Source organism: Phalacrocorax aristotelis, chromosome 3, assembly GCF_949628215.1.
Source record: "Phalacrocorax aristotelis chromosome 3, bGulAri2.1, whole genome shotgun sequence".
Classification (NCBI taxonomy): Eukaryota; Metazoa; Chordata; class Aves; order Suliformes; family Phalacrocoracidae; genus Phalacrocorax; species Phalacrocorax aristotelis.
The window spans coordinates 60,020,204-60,039,296 of NC_134278.1; the positions used below are offsets into that span (position 1 = coordinate 60,020,204).

The following is a 19,093-nucleotide window of genomic DNA, read 5'->3' on the forward strand; positions in this document are numbered from 1 at the left end:
CTAGACTAACCTAATCTTCCCAGCACCTCTTATGGACAACAGAGGAAGGTTCTACCAGAGTCCAATTCATTTAATCCCAGACACATGTCTATCAGTCAGGATGAATCAGTCTGTGGAGACGCCGCATTGCCTCCACAAAACATGGTGGCCAGACAGCCAGCTTTAGATAATACGTTCCACGCTTTGACTGCCAAAGTTAGCTGAACGCCACGGCCTCACAGAGAAAGCTGGGCATGCTGCAATTCTATCGCATGCAGTTTATAATCCCCTTTCCAATGTGGCAAAACTAAAAAAGACGAATTTTGAGTATTAAGAACCCAGACCCAGTGAACGTTTTCAAACCTGATTTGTTTACCTTGCTGTTCATAAGTAGGAACTAACAATGGGTGACAAAAGAAAAGGCTTTGTTTTAGATCTGGAAGAGCTGGAGCTACGCAATACAGATGGGGGCACTGAAAAAAATCTGAGAAGTAGAATTTCTCTAAACATTTCTCTGCCATTTATAGTGTTGGATGGGTAATTTCATGTGTCTGAAGTAAAGGAAAAAACTTGGGGCATACAGACGACATGGAGTCTTCTCAAATACTCCCTGAAACACCGAGGTGAAAAATTTTCCTTATCCAGATATGTCGGTCTTCCGGACAAGAACGACTCCTTAACAAGGACAGTAAGTGTGAGGGTATCAAAATAGGAAATAATATAAAATAATCTTTAAATAAAAGTTTAATTCACTCTTACTTTACAGAATATTTGAAAGCACCATATCATTTTACTGTCAGTTCTAAAAAAGACCAACAAGAGACTGGAATGATTTTAGCTGGTAAAATACAGGAAACCTTGTGAACAAATGGATGCCAGCTAAGTGAAAGCACAGTAATATTTTGTACACCACAACTATAATCAGAATCTGGCATTGGTTTATTCAAATTTTGCTTTCTTGGAAGCAAAGCTTACATATTTGTAAACATCAAAATAAACATTGCTTAGTTTTACAGTTTGCTAAACAAATACTTTTTTACCCTCAAGGGCATACGCAGAGCCATCTATTTGTCTGGCAGTTCTCCTGTTGACCTGTGCTTCAGTAATTTTTTTAAACAATTGGTTCCCTTACAATTTTAATGGTGCTTAGAATTTCTTCCAATGTTGTGCAAGTCATAGGCAAGGCCGTTTTTACGTGTGCCCTTCCTTACATGGTTTTTTGATCAGTACATAACTACAGCAACTGTGAAAAACTATACATTTTCAGGAAAATGCTTTGATTTTGGTCCTGTAGTTAAAGACCTTCTATAACTGAGTTGTTTACAAGGATTTGAATCACAAGCATGTACACAACAAAACCACTATACCAATGTTTCTTGGTCTATGCATAAAAAGTATGTCTTCTACTTACACTAAAACATACAAAAAATAAACTACAAAAATTGTTTACACTTGATTTCAGCAAAAAAAGCTTTCTTCAAGAAAAATGATTCTTCTTTTTTCAGCCATCAAAAAAGGAATGCAAGTAAACAATAAATACATGTGCTTTCTCCATATAGACATATTTACACTTGAGTCTTTGGCTTATGTTTAAGTTTCCTTATAAAGATCTTTATGTGATCCAGCCAACATTGCACATTAAACCAAAATAAGCCAGTTTTTTTTTTTTTACTATATATAATATATATATGCAACACTTGAAACCTATAAAGAATGAACCTTACTATCAATCTGCACTGTTATTGTACTTTAACAATGTATCAAAAGAAAAAAAAAGCAAAAATTAATACCATATAGGAAATATTGATACATGCAACAGATGGTCGCTCTACTGTAATTGAGAGACGGCTGCATATACAAACACTGAAAGTCCTAATTTGCGCAAATCTCTTCTGACTCTGGGTTTCATTAAATAGTATTTATGTGGCACTAAATGTTGATACTGTATACAAGCATAGAAACAGATTGAGTTCTTTTATTAAGATACACAACTTCATAAGAAAAATACTTTGCATTTAAAATTTAAAATCCCTCCCACCCCCCTCTTCCCCTAAAATCTTTCTTCACAGGATCAAGAACTGTTGTCAAAACAGCTTATTGAGATTCATGTATTTGGTGAACTTTGCCTCATCCATTCCGACTAAGAGGATTCCAAGTACTCCAGGGCAACATCGTAGCAGAAGCGATATTGCTCCTTTAATGGGAAAGAGGAAAAGAAAAAAAGAGAAGTTAAACTGAGATTCTGAAGTTATTAGCAGCAACATCTACGAACAAGAATAGTCTTTGCTAGCTACTACGCAATTCTAACTTCAAGCCTGACATGCTTGGGTTTTCTTCCGCCCCCCGCCCCCGCAGTACACAAGTATATTACCAGCTCTGATTTAAAAACTCACCCTAACCAATGAACTGGAAAAAACCCTGTGACCATGAAATGCAATGATTTGCTTCTCTGGTTCTTTCAGCTTCTGAACTGGTTTATCAAACATGAAAAGTTCTCCTATCAGTCAGAGCGTTCTTGCAGTGAAAGCACCTTGACTCTGATACACCATTTATATTTACGTTAGCTGATACTGCGCAGTTAACCAGTGCCTGCTGCTTGGACAGCCAGGGAATGGCTAGGGAATGCTGGGCTGCGCCACAAAGCTGCTCTGGGCCCAGAGCCCATTTGTACAGCCGTGTCGATGTAACATCCAAGAGATCAGATGCACATTTAAAAGAGGAGTTAGAGCTCAGTATTTCATTGTGGTTAGTACTTTTCCTTAACAAGGCTGCTCTGCTGTTCAGAGCTGATACTGGGGGAGAGGGAGGAGGAAGGAGAGAGGAGAGGGCAAGAAGAAGAAAACCCAAGGAAATGAATCCAATCTCTATGTCCTTGCGACCTAAGAAAATGAATCTGCTTTTGTGATTTATTTTTGTTTGCAAAGGAAGCCAGCGTGATCCATTACCAGGAAGTGGTGGGGATATCTTAAAGGCTTTATTGTGCTGCTCATTTTTGTTATCTGATTATGTTGCTGAACGTAGGGCACATGACAGTGTTATATATTGTTTTTCCTGGTTTGTTTTCTAACAACTCAACAGCTGCTGCTGTTCAAGAGTTCTGAATAAAAACCCACACAACAGAAACACGTAACTACAGAAATTCAGAAACTGCAGATTAAAGCTAAAATGGAAGTCAGGACTATTTTGAAACAAAATGTAAGTTTACAGACTATTTATCAGAAACACGCACAATCTACCTCTGCCTCCCTTTACAGTGACACAAGTAATTTTCCATGTGATCTGACCTGTTTTCTTCATAGCAGTGAACTGAAATCCAGGGAGCAATTCAATATGTTGTGCCTCTGACGTCTATGGCACAGCAGACTGCAAAATATTTGCGCAAAACCAGCAATCCCTAGCCCAATGTCACTGCTGCCACAGGATGCTCTACCTGTTAACATTTTAACCACCTTCTTAACTTATGTGTTGGCAAGGGATGGAAGGGATGCACAGTAGTTAAGCAAATCACGCCACAGGAGCTATTTGATACCAAGCAAACAGTGACACCTGGAAAAAAGGGCAATATGGGAAGAGGCAGCTACAGCCGTTTTGCTCAATATGCAAGTTCACAAGGTCAGAAGCAATTTTCACTATGCATAAACTGCAAAACATTTTTAATTTAAATTGGCATCCCTGATTTTTATGCTGTAGGCAGCCATCTGGCTGAAAAGTGACACTGGCTGCTGGCAGCATGAGAGTCAAATGGCAGAAACTCCCAAACACTGACTAACCTGGTTTCACATTCACCTACAGGAAGGAAAAAAATCTACTTGGGAGAATTTTTTTAAGGACTTTCCACAATGTTCAGTTTTCGCGATCACACGGATGGATTATGCACTTATCCTATATACATAAGGACTGACCAGAAGCGTGAAGGTTATTCTGAGTTCTGGCAATGTAAATACAAATATTTAGTCTTGCGGTTTTGCTAATTCAGGCTCATATTGTTTGTATTAGTTTATTGTTTATATTGTTTATTATTTAACTGTTGGACTCGATGTTAAGGATCTTTTCCAACCTAAATGATTCTATGAGTCTATACATTCATTTCAAATATACTACATCCAAGTCTTTGATTTTAAAGTTCTGAGATATCATTTTGACTACTACAAATCTGAGTAACAAACATTATCATTATTCAGTACAGTTTCCAAAGCAGCAGTTGTTATCAAGAAGCAAAATATTCACATCTCCAGCTACTAATCTGGACTTTACAGCTTATTCCTACCAAGAAGAAATGCCTTGCTCTGTAAAATTTCAAGACAGTTTGTGTGAACACAACCTGCTGCAACTTCTCTTCAAAAAGACCAGGTTATTTTGGGAGATTAAAGTGCAGAAACTCAATGTTTTCTGTTAAAGCACGGTACCACTATGAGAAAAGTAGCATAAAATGCTTAGCCTGGCCTCTCATGATGCCGACTTTTGTGTACACTCAAGAAATTTCCACCACAGGATGTAACATTTCCCAACCTTACACTCATGCCAAGAACCAAACCAGCCTCTGCTCAGGCTGTACAACACGGGGAGCCCAAGACCCCAAAAACATCTTCCTTTCTTCTTGTGGCCCAGCATAGATTTGTTCTATTTTGTGGGCACAGGACTGAGAATGCAGCTAAGACAAGAGAGACTCTGGCTCCCCAGCTGTTTGCAATAACCCCGATGGGCTGCTGCTTACCGGAGTTTCCACCATGTTGGGCTTACTGTTCCGCAAAGTCTTCACAGCGTGGAAAACGTCCACCACGTTCTGCCTTTTTACCATCTCAACCACAATGCCGATGGCGCAGAACATCCCACTCCGGCCACCGCCGTTTCTGTATGCAAGGAAAACAGATGGTTAAATGTCACCTCAGCCTAAGAGAGCATCTAAAACGCATTTCTGTTCTTTCACTCTGCAAGCATGAGCGACTCGTGAGTCCCACAGGGGAACCAGACTCCAGCAATCTCTTTGCAGGTCCAGTGGGTTTGGTCTGAGACACTTGTTGTTTCTGACCTTCCTCTCAGCTACTTCTGTGAATTCTGCCCTTACAGCCCACCACGCCACCCACCTATGCTATAGCCTAATTTACATAAGCATTAGAAATAAAAAACTAAGTTCAGTGGGCAGTACAACATCAGAAATTAAAAACCAAATTCAATGGCAGGTACAACATTTTCCATTTAGTTCTGGAAAGAGACTCACTTAAATTATCCTATGGTATGAGGATTATCTAGCCAGAGTAATGCTAAGGCATCACTGATTTGATATCTTCTTGACCTTTGGGGACACTTCCGAACCATTTGAATCTTCATTTCAAAGAAACTAGGGTAAATATTCCTTCTTATTAAGTTTAAATTAGCCAGAAGGTTCCACGGATAACGCGGAGTGGTGGGCAGAATGGAGCCACAAGTTAATTCTGAACACTTAAACAGAAGCCTGTTTTTAAAAGTAAGGAGAAAGGCATAATTCAATTTCTAAGTTTTAAACTTTATATTTAAATAAGGTAGGAGAGAATGGTCATTCTCTGCTTAGGGAGAGAAAGATGCTGCCTTTTCAAAACTCCCAAACCAGCTCCCATTTAAATATCAGGCTCAGATAAGCAGCCCGTGGTCATTTTCCAATGACAGTTTCAGGATCACATACTCTATCAAAGAACTTTTCGCTAATTTCATATATCCATAGGTTTCAGTCTAAAACACATAAAATAGAGTAGGTCTTTGGGAAACAATGCACCACATGATAAGGCAGAGATACACAAAAAATAACCATTTAGCACACAGCATAAAAGACTTCCTTATTGAAACTGTATAGAAAAAATTGATCTGTACAGATCTAGTACCTGAAAAACATGCTATTATGTACATGAGGAGACAATACACAGTATCACTGTAGTATCATGTCCAAAATACTCATTCCCACAGTACCTTGACCTGACACAGACAAATCTGAAAGGTGACCAAAAGCAAACCTACAGTACCAGGGTATTTTTTTTTTTAAAATAAAAGTAGCAGGGGCACGTGCAAAAGATTGTAGCCATAAGAATACTGCTTGAACTTAAAACAAGAACTAATTATACGCATTTATTTGAAGAGCAGCATTTTTTACTTTCTCCCCATTACTCACAGGCAATGGATGATGGTTCGGCCCTCCCCTTCTTCACATTCCTCTTGCCATTTTTCAACCTGGAGAATTAACTTCAAGAAGGATCTCTTGGAAGCTGGTACATCTCTGTGAGAAGCCCATCCCAAATACTGAAATTGCTGCACCATCAGATAGCCCTCTTGTGGCTGAGGGAAACCAAAGAGCTTTAGGTCAATATGGCACCTTTACATCTTGGTTTAGAAAACCAAAACCTAAGTGTTTATATTATGGACAGTTTCAAACCTGTATTTACATTGCATGGTGGGGTCTCCATTAATTCACATCACTTGAGCTCAAGGAAGATGTCAAAAAAGGAAAAAAAAGGGAACTACATTGAAGACAACGTCACAGTTCACCAATCACTAGTGTAGCCTATCCTGACTTCTAAATGGACAAATTCCTTAGATTCTACATGTCAAGGGATTTATCCTTAACATCAATAATCAATTAAAAACATCGCTGTTAAATTCTTAGACCTACAGAACTGAAGAGACATACCTTTGGCTCCCATGCATGAACTGACCCCATTTATAAATAAATAACAAGTTATATTGTTGCACAAATATGACTGTTTTCCTTGAAGTCGTCTCTTTTTGCCAGACTACGATAATCATGAGAGCCTTGCCACCAGTGACTGAGCCTTCCATGTGCTAGATACTACACAGGGGAAGCTTTGAATAGGGTTAGACTGTCACGAGAAAGATCTCAATAACTGGAAAGATAAATAGTCTCTTCAGTTTCTTGGTGCTGAAGAAGACAAAAAGGAGTAGGAATGCTGATTTTAGAAAAGGAAGAACGGAGCACAGAGATATTTAGGAGCAAGACATAAAGGCAATAAGGGAGGGGAGACAAAGAGAAGCGGAGGAGTAGAAAATCAAAACATCGTAAAAAAGAAGAAATGGAAAAAGTGAAAAAAAAAAGCGGAAGTCTCAATATACAACAAAAAAAGCGTTATGGTGTAATATTTGCCAGTGTGCCTACACCTTAGCTTCCTGTAGTTTCCAAACAAGGTATGAAGAGCTGAAAATGTTTTTTAGCTCTGAATATAAGCAAAATAAAGATTTGGATAAAGTACTGGCCACAGGCAAACTGATCTCTGCACTCCGAAAAATGAAAATGTGACCCAAAACCAAAATAAATTGTACACACAGTAATCAGTTTTCCCCACAGCTATCCTTCAACTTTAATGAAACTTAAACATATACTCCAAGTAGCAACTGGTGGCATGTAAGTTCGGTATTGGATAAAAGATACGAAGTAGTAATGGTAAATAAAATAGGGATTACTGGTTAACTGTACAGATAACAGTGGCACAAGCATCTGTAATTCTTTACCTGTAGGCAACAAGAATAAGTGATTTATAGCCATGAACAAAAGGAGGGGACGCTGCATGGCAAACAGGGTTTGAGAAGATGCTGCGATAGTGTGAAACGCTATGGGACAGCAAAAAGACAAGATGGTTTAAGGTGTGAAAGAGCCAACAAGAACGCAAGACTGGCACTGCTACTGAAGTTGAGAAAAAGATGATAAACGTAGGTTGAGGCACAGTGGCACAGAACCCCTTCAGTGGCAAAGGAGCTTTCAGTTTTTTCACACCCAGCTTTGCAGGGTGCCACAATCCTCCTTTTACGTTGTGGTTCTCACATCTTAGGCTGAGGAGGTGCTGGTTGCATAACCAGCCTCAGCGCTCCTGTTCCTGATTCACCACGGAAGATGTCTTACAGAAGCTGCGAATTAAACACCTGTCACTACATGTTCATTACAGGGATATTTCTTTCATTGCACACCGAACAAACAGAATACCCCTCATACGTCTTCTACTTATGAGGGAGAACACATCAGAACAGCAGTCATTCACCTTACTGCTCTCTCTTCTTTGTGTACAGCTACAGCAAAGTACTAGATATTAGTATTAGACATTGATGCTTGACTGACTCTTTTCTGGGTAATGTCTTAAGAATATTAGTATTTTACTATTTTCCAAATAGAAACCACAAGAGCCTAGAGAGTGTTAAAAATCACATATCTTAACGTTACATATTATTACAATAATGCTTACTCTTGTTAGATTGCATATCCTGAAAATTCGGTTTATGACGTCGCAGTCCATTGAACACGACATGCATTCTACTTGGATGGGACCGTACCGCAGTATCCCCTCCTCGGGCCAGTATTGCGGGCAGCCCTGTGCCAGAGCAAAACGGGCATAATTAAATGGTAAGTTACAACTTGAGCATATTGCCTTATTCATACACTGCAGACATCTCACCTAACCTTTACTGAGCAACTAGTGTTAATTAGTTGCTGTGAAGCAGAGAGTAACTGTAAAATCACTGCACTGCTCTACATTTTGATCATGTAGCGGATCCAGAGTTATTAAAGCATGCGATGGTACATGGAAAACTCAAGCCCCAGACTAACCTGTGCTAAGTCGACTTCATTTAACATCACAAGAGAAGTACAGCCATAGTCATACACTAATCTCCAGAAATCTTTCACAGTGTTTGGTAAAGGATGTTGTGTGACAATAAAAGCTGCTGGCTGCCTGTAGCTCTGTGAAGGCAAACAATTTTATTAGCACCGGTAGAGGAAGTACTTCGTAACTTCCATTCAAACACTGCAACAGAAAAAACACATAAATAGAACAAAGCTGCAACATCAATTACACCAGATTTCGGCACAGCTGATGTTAAAAATACATTGTCGTCTCCACTGAGAACAAAGAGGTTACTCTGCTCAGGTCTGCCTTCTGCTTTGTTACAGGCCAAGCTCTGTTTCAGTTCGGATATACATGGGGTGCTGAAGATGCTCTTCAGGGCTCTGCTGAGCTGAGGCTCGGGCAATTCCACCCCAGGCACTGTGTCCAGGAAATCAAGCAGGAAACCTTCTCCCCACGTTGCAGAGGTGTGCAGAGGTCTCAGCAGGTCACCCCATCCACAGCATCTTACACATAAGCTCTGTGACTGAACCAGGGACTAAGCTCAATTCCAAATTCTGTTTTAGTGTCACAGCCACAGGGTTGCCCACAGAACTGACCTTTAGGATTAATGGGGCCCATTTCCAGCAGAAAGCAGACATTAAACAGCAAAATACTATTTCCTGTCATGACAGCAGATTCCATTTTCTGTATGCTGCGTTATACACACTGCAAATAGGAATTTCCAGCCTTGCCTAAAGTTAGTTGAGATGCAAGTAATTGCAGAGGGGCTATGTCCCAGCAACACATGTATTAGGAGCAGCAAGCAGAAGAAGAGAGATCAGTTTTTTGCAGGCATTTTGCAACTATGCACGGGTCAGTTCTGCAGTGAAGGAATACAGATATGAACCGGCAAGGAAGCACTGCCAGGTTAATCAGAGAGTAAGATGCTGAATAGTCCTGTAGGTGGCTGGGACTGTAAATCACCAGCTTGAAGATGAAGTGCTGGGACTGCTGTATGCAACACAGAGATGCCCATGTTTAGCAGCCATGCTGGTACCAAAAGCAGTCTGTCTGGTTTTTTACTGAATTAAGTAGAGTAAATTAATCTAGGAGAAAGACCTGGCAGGGTAGATAGTTTGACTGAAGATTGATGTGAGGGATATATCCTTCTTCATGTTCAATATATTGACATGCCCTCAAAGAGCATAGCGTGAGGCCCAGAAGGAAAAAAATACAATTCTTTTCACCCTTCTGCTTGATGAAAATTGTGAAGATAACAAATTAATGTCTTCAGCATCAGTACTTATTTGACAACAGAATAAGGAGACTGACAGGTTTTTATTTATTTTGGCCATTCTTTTCTAATGCAGAAAGCATATTCAGGTAGTAGCAGCTTGTGTCCTACTTCCTAGATCTGCCCAGGGACCAAAGAGGAACAACCAATAACGACTCTTCCCTTGTGTTTTTAAGAAATAAAACATACACTAGCTGATGTTTTCCAAGCACTCTTCCCCATCATTTCTGGTCTTTGCCGAGATGAGAGCATGTACTGAGCCTGAGATGATCAGATTTTCAAAAAGAACAGGCAGGAGATCTGCTGTCACGCTGGGAAGCAGACATCATCTTGTGGGAACACAGGGACAAGTACATTGTGGAAAGGGGAAAGTTTCCATTTCTCTTTTGTTACCAAAAATCCCCTTTCCTTGCCCAGCAGTGGGGTCCCCCTCTCTGAATAAATCAGTCTTAAAAAAAGCAGAAGAGAGAGGGCTAGAAAAAACTTTTATTACCCAAAGTTTTAATCCCATACTTATAGCCTTGTTATATGCCTTCATTGTAATATACTACTCTTTTTTTTTCTGCTGCTCTTTTCCCTTCATTACCAACATTTCTCTCTTTCCTTACTTGACTCTGGTTGTTCATCCATTAATACATTGCTTGGTTCCTGTTCCTGCCTGCCACCCACTGTTACACACCCTGAGTCCTCCTGCCACCCAGCTGCTCAGCCTGCGTTGTCTTCCTTTCTCCCCAAACCACACTCCTCTATGCAGCTGTGTTGGTTGGTCTATAGCACATCAATTTTATCCAGGTGCTTAATGTAATTTTAACTGTAATCTTAAACAATTTTGGTTGCTACCAAAATTCTGCTCACTGCTCTACTTCATCCATTCAGCCCCAGTGACTCCCTAATAGATTGGTCTCACACATGTTACTCCTCTATTTCTCTGGCACAACAGCTAATTGTGAGATTAGGGACTGCATTTTGCTAGCAGTTCAAATGTTTCCAGCACTAGCTTAGGCAGAACTCCAGGATGAATACCATTCAGTCCTGATGATTTCTGCTGCTATTTGCCATTTTATTCCAGCATCTCTTCTTGACATCGCAGTTTCTGACAGCACTTCATTTTTGAGGAAAGGGACATGCTCCTGGAAATCAGGCCACTTATTTAAGTATTTACTGTAAAGGCGACTTGAGAGGCCTAACTTCAGTAATGCTAATAGCAGGCACAGGCAAGTATCTGACAGCACACGTGATGAACTGCTTTATCGATCAGACACCTAAAGCAGGCTCACTTCCATTCTTCCAATAATCCACCTTTCCCCGACAATACTTCCGTCGCTCAAACTTCAATAGTCTTTAAAGAGCTGCAACTCAAAACATGAACAACAAAACCAATCCTACCCCCAGACATGCTAAAGAAACATTTTTCTTCTTCTCCCTCCATCTCTCCTGCCTCAATATACATAGCCTTTCTGCCAAAAATGAGCATAGTAACCGCATGCTCAGGTAGGTGATATTCACTTCCTGACAAACAGCAGATTTCTGAGACCCTGCTGAGATTTGGGATTTGGAGGGCTGGAGACTAGAGCTTTATATAATGCTGTTAAAAAGGGGAGATTTCCAGTGGTTTCACAAGGATGCATAAGACTAAAGGTAAAAACCTTATGAACAAGCAACACAAGCTGGTGGAGTTTCTTATCCATTCCCCACACCTTCCTTTGTTAGGACCATTTCACTGGGTACTAGAGTAAGAAAGAATTACCCCTTCTTAAGCCAGAAAGTGCTCTCTCTCATATTACACAGCTTTTCACAACACACTACGCAGACAAAGAAGATAGTCTCTTACGTCCATAAGAGCAGCATTGATGTAGTTGCTGCTCTCCCCATCAATAGTAATTAAGAAAGGCAGACATCTGTCAGGTGGCAGCATATCCATGAAGCGGTTCTTGTCGTGGTTCCTTGGCAAGCAGGCTATGCTGCAGTCCTCTGCTTGCAGGCGAGGGGTCACAGAATTCAGGGTCTAAGGGAGAGAAGTTGCTCCTTTAGCACGTTGAACTAACAGACAATGGACTTGAGATTCCCCGAGTTTTAATTTAAAATATGCAATATGGAAAACATGAAGCATTAGCAAGAAGACATTAGCAAATAAGAGCTCATATCTGTTTGACGGACGTGCTGGGGCTTTCCAAGGGAGGGTTAAACTGCAGGTGTAGAAGGTGCTCTGAGTATCACTGAACAGATTCCTCATGACACTATCCTATCCGAAAGGAATAAAACAAAAAGGATCCTTCAGAGCCCTAAAAAGCTATGCCTTAGCTGTGCAAATGGAAGCCAAAACTCTCTGAGGTTCCTAGTCAGTGCTCTTTATTCCAGACAGATATTTACTGCAATTTTGTTCAAAGGAGAGTATTCCATAATTAAAACAACTTTGCAAAGCACATAAACATGGGTGCTTTATTTTGTGGACTAAAAGTAAGAGACCAAATGCTATAAATGGGATATGAAAACCCCTTTGCTGAAAATAAATGTATCTAGAGGCAAAAAAATTGTTGTCACATGCAGAGTTAGTAGGAACCGTGAATACCTGAAACTCATCTTTGAGATGCGAAGAGTTTGTCTGAGAGTCTATTCTAATCATATCAAAATAAGCAGCTTTGAATTCGCAGACAGGAATGGCAGTTTCTCCACACAGGCAAGCTTCTAGAATGGCATCATGAATAAAGATGTACTGCTCCTACCAAATTAGGCAAAGAAACAAAAATTATAGCCATTTAAAAACAACAGGTCTTTCCTTCTAGGATAAACAGATCTCCTGCACACTGAAAAACTCATTCAAGCTAGCGTCCATCAATCCATTAAATAACGCTTTAGTACAAACACAATCTTGTCCTAATTGGGATGCAGTTAACAAGGATGTTTTCTTCAGACCTATTTAAATTCAGTAAAACTTAACAGAACAGGCATAGCAATTTATTTAATGGGAGGTTTTCAGTTTTCTTGTGATGCTTGTGGGTTTCTGCATATATGCCAGGGAAATGTTGGCTTTACTCGTTCTGTTTTTTTAAAAATAGCTATCAGTCTTATAATACTAGCCGAAAGTGTAAACTGCTTCAGGCACTACTAGTGTGATTAGCAATTATTTGGCATGCTGCTTTCTCCTTATGCATGTGCAACCTAGTACACCAATTGTCTGATAGCCGGCTCTAGGCCAGTAATAAACTCAAGCGTGTCCCGACAGAAAAGGCATTTCTTGCCTTTTTTTTTTTCTGACTTGCCTTGAGATATCCTGAGTACTAGACAGCTGCATTACTATTTCAGTCAGGCCTCCTGTCGATTTTTACGCAACGCCTATCATATTTACTTACCCCGAGAGAAACAGATGTAAATCACGTCTATACAGTGAAGTGTGCGAGCTGTGCCAGTCTCATCTAAGTATTATGGATACCGATGAGGTTATTAACAGCACAAACTTTAACATGGACCTGTAACAAGAGCTCACGACCAAGGACCATGGTCATATTCTGGGTCTACAGCCTGGCCTGGCTTATCCACATAGCTATGAAGCTATTGCCATCACTGCTGTCTAGAGGACCATCACAAGAACTTGCTGCAATTACAGCTTTATTTTGCTGCGTAAGTATGAACCTCTGAGAGAAGAAGAGAGGTAAGAGGCAAAAGGAAGAGAAAGGAACAGCAGTAGAGGTGTTAATTTACATGCAAGAGCAGATTAAACTGGGATGGTTGAAGAAGTCACACTGATATGGTCCACACACTTCCCAAAGGTTAATGGCCCTGTAGCAGGGGTAGTTGATCGGGAACATTTATTTGTTCAACTCCCACAGGTTGCAGCATGGAATAAAAACTGCACCAGATTACATTGATATGCCTGGCTGCCAACTGCAGAGATCTGCACATGGTCGCATTCATACGGGTGAAATAACTTCTCAGGTAGGTCCACATGGAGGACAGGAGAGAGAGGTGGCAAACCACTCCATGTAGCCTGGCTTAATACAAAGCACTAACCTATGTTTCTGTGGAAGCTCAGTGATAATCAGGTGGCAGAATGGGAACTGTTACAGCTTCTTCACTAAGGCAATGGTTTTACTGTGGAATTGCTGAAGGTATGACAAAAGACAAAAAGGGTAGAAAAGGAAAAAAAAGCTTGGCAATGAGGTTAATAAAGCAAATAAAAACAGAGTTGAAACGGGAGAGTGAAATGGACATAAAGTTCCACAGTAAGCCAAATCACGGGTAAAGTGATTGGAGATAACCTAAAACAGTGTCAACCTTCTGGAATTCCAGCTTTGGGTTCCTGGAATTGCTGATACCAGAGCTGGCGAGAGATGTGCCAGACAGGCCTACTGTAGGTTATTCCCTAAAAAATCCTTCTTCCGTTCCTTTTGTTACAAAGTTAGCCAGGCACTTGTTGTGCGAAGCCTGAAAGAGCTGGCAGGTTTGTTGCACCCTCCTGGTTCTGGACGCTGTTTGCATTGAGCAATGCTCCCCAAAGGAGAGAACCCCGTAACAGGGCCACTGGCTGCTCTTCTCAGAGTGACAGTGAAATTCTGTCCTAGCACGTTTCAGAAAGCACCAGGTGCTTTGAAGGCAAACCGCCGTACCTCTGTCTGTACCATGTTGATGCGACGGGACCGTAAGGCTTTGACACAGTTGTAGATATCCACGACACCTTCTCTTTCTGCCATATCTAACATGATATCGATCACAATATAACAACCTGTTCGTCCAGCACCAGCACTAGAAAGAATCAGTAAATACTGTTAGGAATAACCTCATCAAAACACCTACAAACTCTGTAAACCCATTACTGAGGGCATTTTTACTATTTTTTTTAAAGCAAGTCATTCAGTTCTTTCATTACAACCACTATCTAATTTCTATCTTCTCTCCTTCTCTTCATAATGTCCTTTAAATCTTTTGATGTGTCCAAAACAATGATTTTCCGTAACATTTGCTCCACTAAGTAACAGCAAGAAAAAAATTTGTTTTCCTCCTTTTATCACCCAGATCAATACTTAAAAGCAAAAAAAGAAAAGTTAGTTAAACTGAAATCTGGAGGATGATTAAGCTCTTACACTTCAAAATATGACAGATCTTGTTTTTATTTAATAAGACTAAGGATGATTTTTTAGTGATATATTACAGTAAGAATTTCAAGTGTATGTTTTTACACCCAGGCTCTAAGCTGGTTCAGGCAGCACATTTAACAATATCTAGAAGAGTCTCTCCTGATTTATTTTGGTTTTATATAAAGCTATGGACAGTTTTTGCACAGTGAATTCTTAAAATCTGTAAAGGCTGAGTAACTCTACAGAATGTAATTAAACATTTGACGGTGCTGAAAGAAAATTCTGTTTGTCATGACTGTGTCCTAATAACACAAACTTTGTAAAACTTGCACAGGAAAAACAATATTCTGCATTTGTTGCCATTAACCTCATTTCATCTTCCTTCATCTACTTGTTTTACTTTGATTTAAATGAATAATATGCTCAGACATTATATGCAACACCAAGCTATCGAAACAGCTGTATCTACACTTATTCTCGAATGCTGTCACAAAATTGTTGTAGGTTACCTAAAACGATAGCCTGAAGTATCACATAATTTAGCTGGTGCAGCTCTTGCAGGAAAAAGAAAACCTCTGGCTACTCTATTTAGGAAAAGCATTCTAGAATCCTGTTATTTCCAAATGTTGCTATAGACAGCCAAATCCTACTGCTGCGTGAATTAGGCAATTCAAAGAGGGAACGACAAAACCAAAACACTTCAAAATGAGGGATGCTTCACAAGACACTACTGTAAATGCTCACATACGTAGTTGTGGAAAAAATCGTTCTACTTCTGTACACACCTGCAATGGACAACAATAGGCCCTGCACTAGGAGGGTTAGATAATTTGACTCTCCGTATAAAGGAAAGCAGGCCTGTGGCATTGTAAGGAACTCCATGATCTGGCCAGCCGGTGAAATGAAACTGCTTAACTTCACGGATTTCATTGTAGCCCCTCTGTAAAAGGGGGGGGGAAAAAAAAAAGGTTATGAAATTCAAAGCATTCTCTGACTCAAATAATGATAACACACACTGATAGAATCTACATGCTGTTTTCATAATTTCACCAATTATTTAATGCAAACACCATAGGAAGCTTAAAGACGTTGATTTTTTTTTTCATTTTGAAGTCTGTAAGTTTTACTTTTGCCATTAAATATACTAGTTGTGCCTCAGTTTTTTTTTAAATAGACTTAGATGTAATTCAAATCGATTTTCAGAAGTTTTGCTAATTAAGACAATGGCCTGATACATTTACAGGCAAGTATAATGATTTACCGGAAGACCACAACTGTATCACACATCTTGCATTCACAGAGTTTGTTCTCTGATTAAGTGAGATTGATTCAGTGGCATTCAGGGCAGAGTGAATGGAGGTGAATGACATGCATGACTCATAACCCCGTAGTTGTGCTCAGCTCAGAAGTGTACTGTCAGACAGGTACTGTCAGAGAGGGGAGGGTAGCAGCCAACACTTCTGGGGAAATTTGGAATCCCACAGTGAGAAGCGTGTTTGCATAGCCTGACGCAAGGCATTACTCGCACAGTGAGGTAAGGCTGCCTACACTGTGGACCTATTAACCGGAGAGAGGGATTTCATATTATACAGCAAGATGCATAAGCATAGCCTCCTCCACTCCTTGCTACTAGGGAATGGTATTTTGCCAAGCCCCTACAGAAAGTGCTCACCCTTCCCAGAGTAAAGGTCCTGACGACGTACTCTGCAAGGGGCTCCATCTCTACACAAGTCACTTTGAAGTCACCATAAACTTCTGTGTCATCAGGCCAGTACTTGTAGCACTTTACCTAAATAGAAAGTGGGAATGCATTTTACACCAAAGGAAAATAAAAGCTTGAGGGTACGTCACTGCCTGCACTGCATTGCACCACATTTATTTCCAAAATGACCATGCGCTCATGTGGCTTGTCATGGCTAATGGCTGTTTTGTCAAGTTAAGCACTAGCTACAAGGAGTTTCCACTGCTTCACACAGCTGTACTTAGATGCCAAATTCATTTCTAAATGAGCATTTATATTTTTTCTAGTGCTGAGCTATGGAATGCGTTTCCACTTACATTAAACTGGGATGCATTTCGTATCAGTAATCAAACTATTGCAAGTAACCCCAGATATTTTATATTACTCCCTGAGGGATGTGTTACTGCTAAACTGTAAATAATTTTCTGATTTCTAGCCACTGATATAGAAGCACATTTGCTCACTAGTCCACCTACTCCGCTCATTTGAGCGTCAATATACAAATCTATTTTGCTGAAGTATCAATTTTGGATTCTGACAATTTTTCACTACTCATGAAAGCAACTCAGCATCAGTCTTCTGAAGTTAGCCTTGATTTTACACAATGCTGTAACCACAACCGTGTCTGGACTGTCCCCCTTCCACTCCTCTCAAGATGCAGCGTTGTCCTTCACAAGACTCTTCTACATTCCGCTGATAGTGTGTCCTATCAGCAGGTTTTGCTTTAGGCTTGTAGCATTGAAAGAAAAACAAAATAAAAACTTACTCTCCCAACTTCCACTAGATTTGTGACCATCACGACGCAAGCTGATTGCTCCTGCCATATCATTCTCCAGAAGTCATACACAGTCTCATGAACTGGACCTGTAAGAAAAATTTCCAGGTAATACTCTGGAAAAAAATAACAACGCTAAAAATAAAATCCAGTGCTTTTCAGAGCTGATACACATGGAGACACTTGCTCAGAGATGAAAGCTTTGTGAAACCACATCATCATACCATCGTGCCGGTTTCCAGACTATATTGTTATTTCTAACCAGTGCTGAATCTTCATAGTTTAACTGAATTACCACTTGAAAGAAATTAATAGCAGGTGTCTCATGTGGTGAAATGCCAGAAGTTGCTTGAAAACTACAAGGGTACAGCAATGTGTGACTACATCTACAGTTACATTTCTAGGTTTGTTTTACATTGGTTAAATATAATGTGTTGAGCGTGAGTTTCTTCAGATGTTCACCGAGGAGATGCCCACACCGGAGTGAAGTATCGGTCAGGAGGGCTGGTGGTATAGATCCTGCGCACTTACCATTTAGCTCCTGGCAAAGCACGCGAGCACAAGTAGGCGCTGAGGCATAAACTTTCCACTGAAGGGTGTTTAAACTAATTTAACTACTTTCTGAGAAGCAAACGAGGAACACTTGTTTAAGCTTTGCCTCCTGCTCTGCTGCAGAGAGAAGACACGTCCAGCTGAGACGGAGTTTTTTACCCTGTGACAGTCATCTCAGAAACAGCTCCCTGGCCACAGTCCAGCAGTAGTATAAATATTACTGTATTTACTGTACACACCTGTACCCTGTACTGTATTACTGTACACATCTGAAGACTCAGCCATATTCCTTCATATGTGTGATTGAAGGCTGAATACCAAAGCAGCCATAAATATTTGTGTCCTTTACACACTATAATGTGCAATGTTTTACACAGTAAAACAGAAATAAAATACAAATACAGACTTAAGTGCGAGAGATACCTGTTTAAACAGCACTTACACAAAAATAAAGAAATGTGGACAGTAATTTGAGCATCCTGCTTTAAAACAAGCCTTTAATTTGTCTTTTCTCTGTGCAGCCACAATCAACCAAGGGCACAAATAACAGCATATTTCCAGCCACCTATCCGATTATACTCACAGATCAAATAATTACACATCCAAATCTATTTATTTTTACTTTAATTCATAGCCTCTGATATTTCAGTGCAGTCTTAGACTAATCTATTTGTTTTTCCTCATTGCGAGAATTTTTATCAGAAATACAAAATTAATAATTTCCATAGAAATCCAGTTTTTTCTCCTAACTCCCCTTTTTATTAGCAGGGTGTTATATAATAAAGATTTTCTTCACTTCTTCCGACAAAGACGCTTTTTCCTTCTCTGGCCTTACCTCACCCAGATTTTCTGAGATAGCATTTAATTTATCATTACTATCTGTGCCATCTCCATCCCGGACTAAATTCTAGACAGTAAAATAATACATTGTAATATGGAAAGAAAAATGCCTCAAGGCAGGTTGAAACTGTTCTCTTCCCTGTCCACATGACTCTCTTCTCTATTCATCTTCATAATTGGAAATCATGGTAGAAGCTTCTGACTTTATCAGCTGAATTTATCACTGAAAGAGTTGCTCAATATCTAATTAACATGATAAATTAG

The 19,093-nt window shown here is 39.9% G+C and overlaps 1 protein-coding gene across 4 annotated transcripts in view; it reads right to left on the reverse strand.

The window, feature by feature from the left end:
- Window positions 1-705: 705 nt before the first annotated feature.
- PTPRK (protein tyrosine phosphatase receptor type K) overlaps window positions 706-19,093 on the reverse strand; it is a 420,549-nt gene continuing 402,161 nt past the window's right edge. For all 4 annotated transcript variants that reach the window (XM_075087593.1, XM_075087592.1, XM_075087590.1 and 1 more), the window contains 11 exons: window positions 17,429-17,526; window positions 16,594-16,710; window positions 15,707-15,861; window positions 14,454-14,589; window positions 12,419-12,568; window positions 11,681-11,854; window positions 8,558-8,689; window positions 8,196-8,321; window positions 6,119-6,282; window positions 4,694-4,829; window positions 706-2,173 (listed from right to left, as the gene is read on the reverse strand). In XM_075087593.1, the coding sequence (XP_074943694.1) occupies window positions 2,120-2,173; window positions 4,694-4,829; window positions 6,119-6,282; window positions 8,196-8,321; window positions 8,558-8,689; window positions 11,681-11,854; window positions 12,419-12,568; window positions 14,454-14,589; window positions 15,707-15,861; window positions 16,594-16,710; window positions 17,429-17,526 (1,442 nt within the window). In that variant the 3' untranslated portion in view covers window positions 706-2,119. The remainder of the gene's footprint in view (window positions 2,174-4,693; window positions 4,830-6,118; window positions 6,283-8,195; window positions 8,322-8,557; window positions 8,690-11,680; window positions 11,855-12,418; window positions 12,569-14,453; window positions 14,590-15,706; window positions 15,862-16,593; window positions 16,711-17,428; window positions 17,527-19,093) is intronic.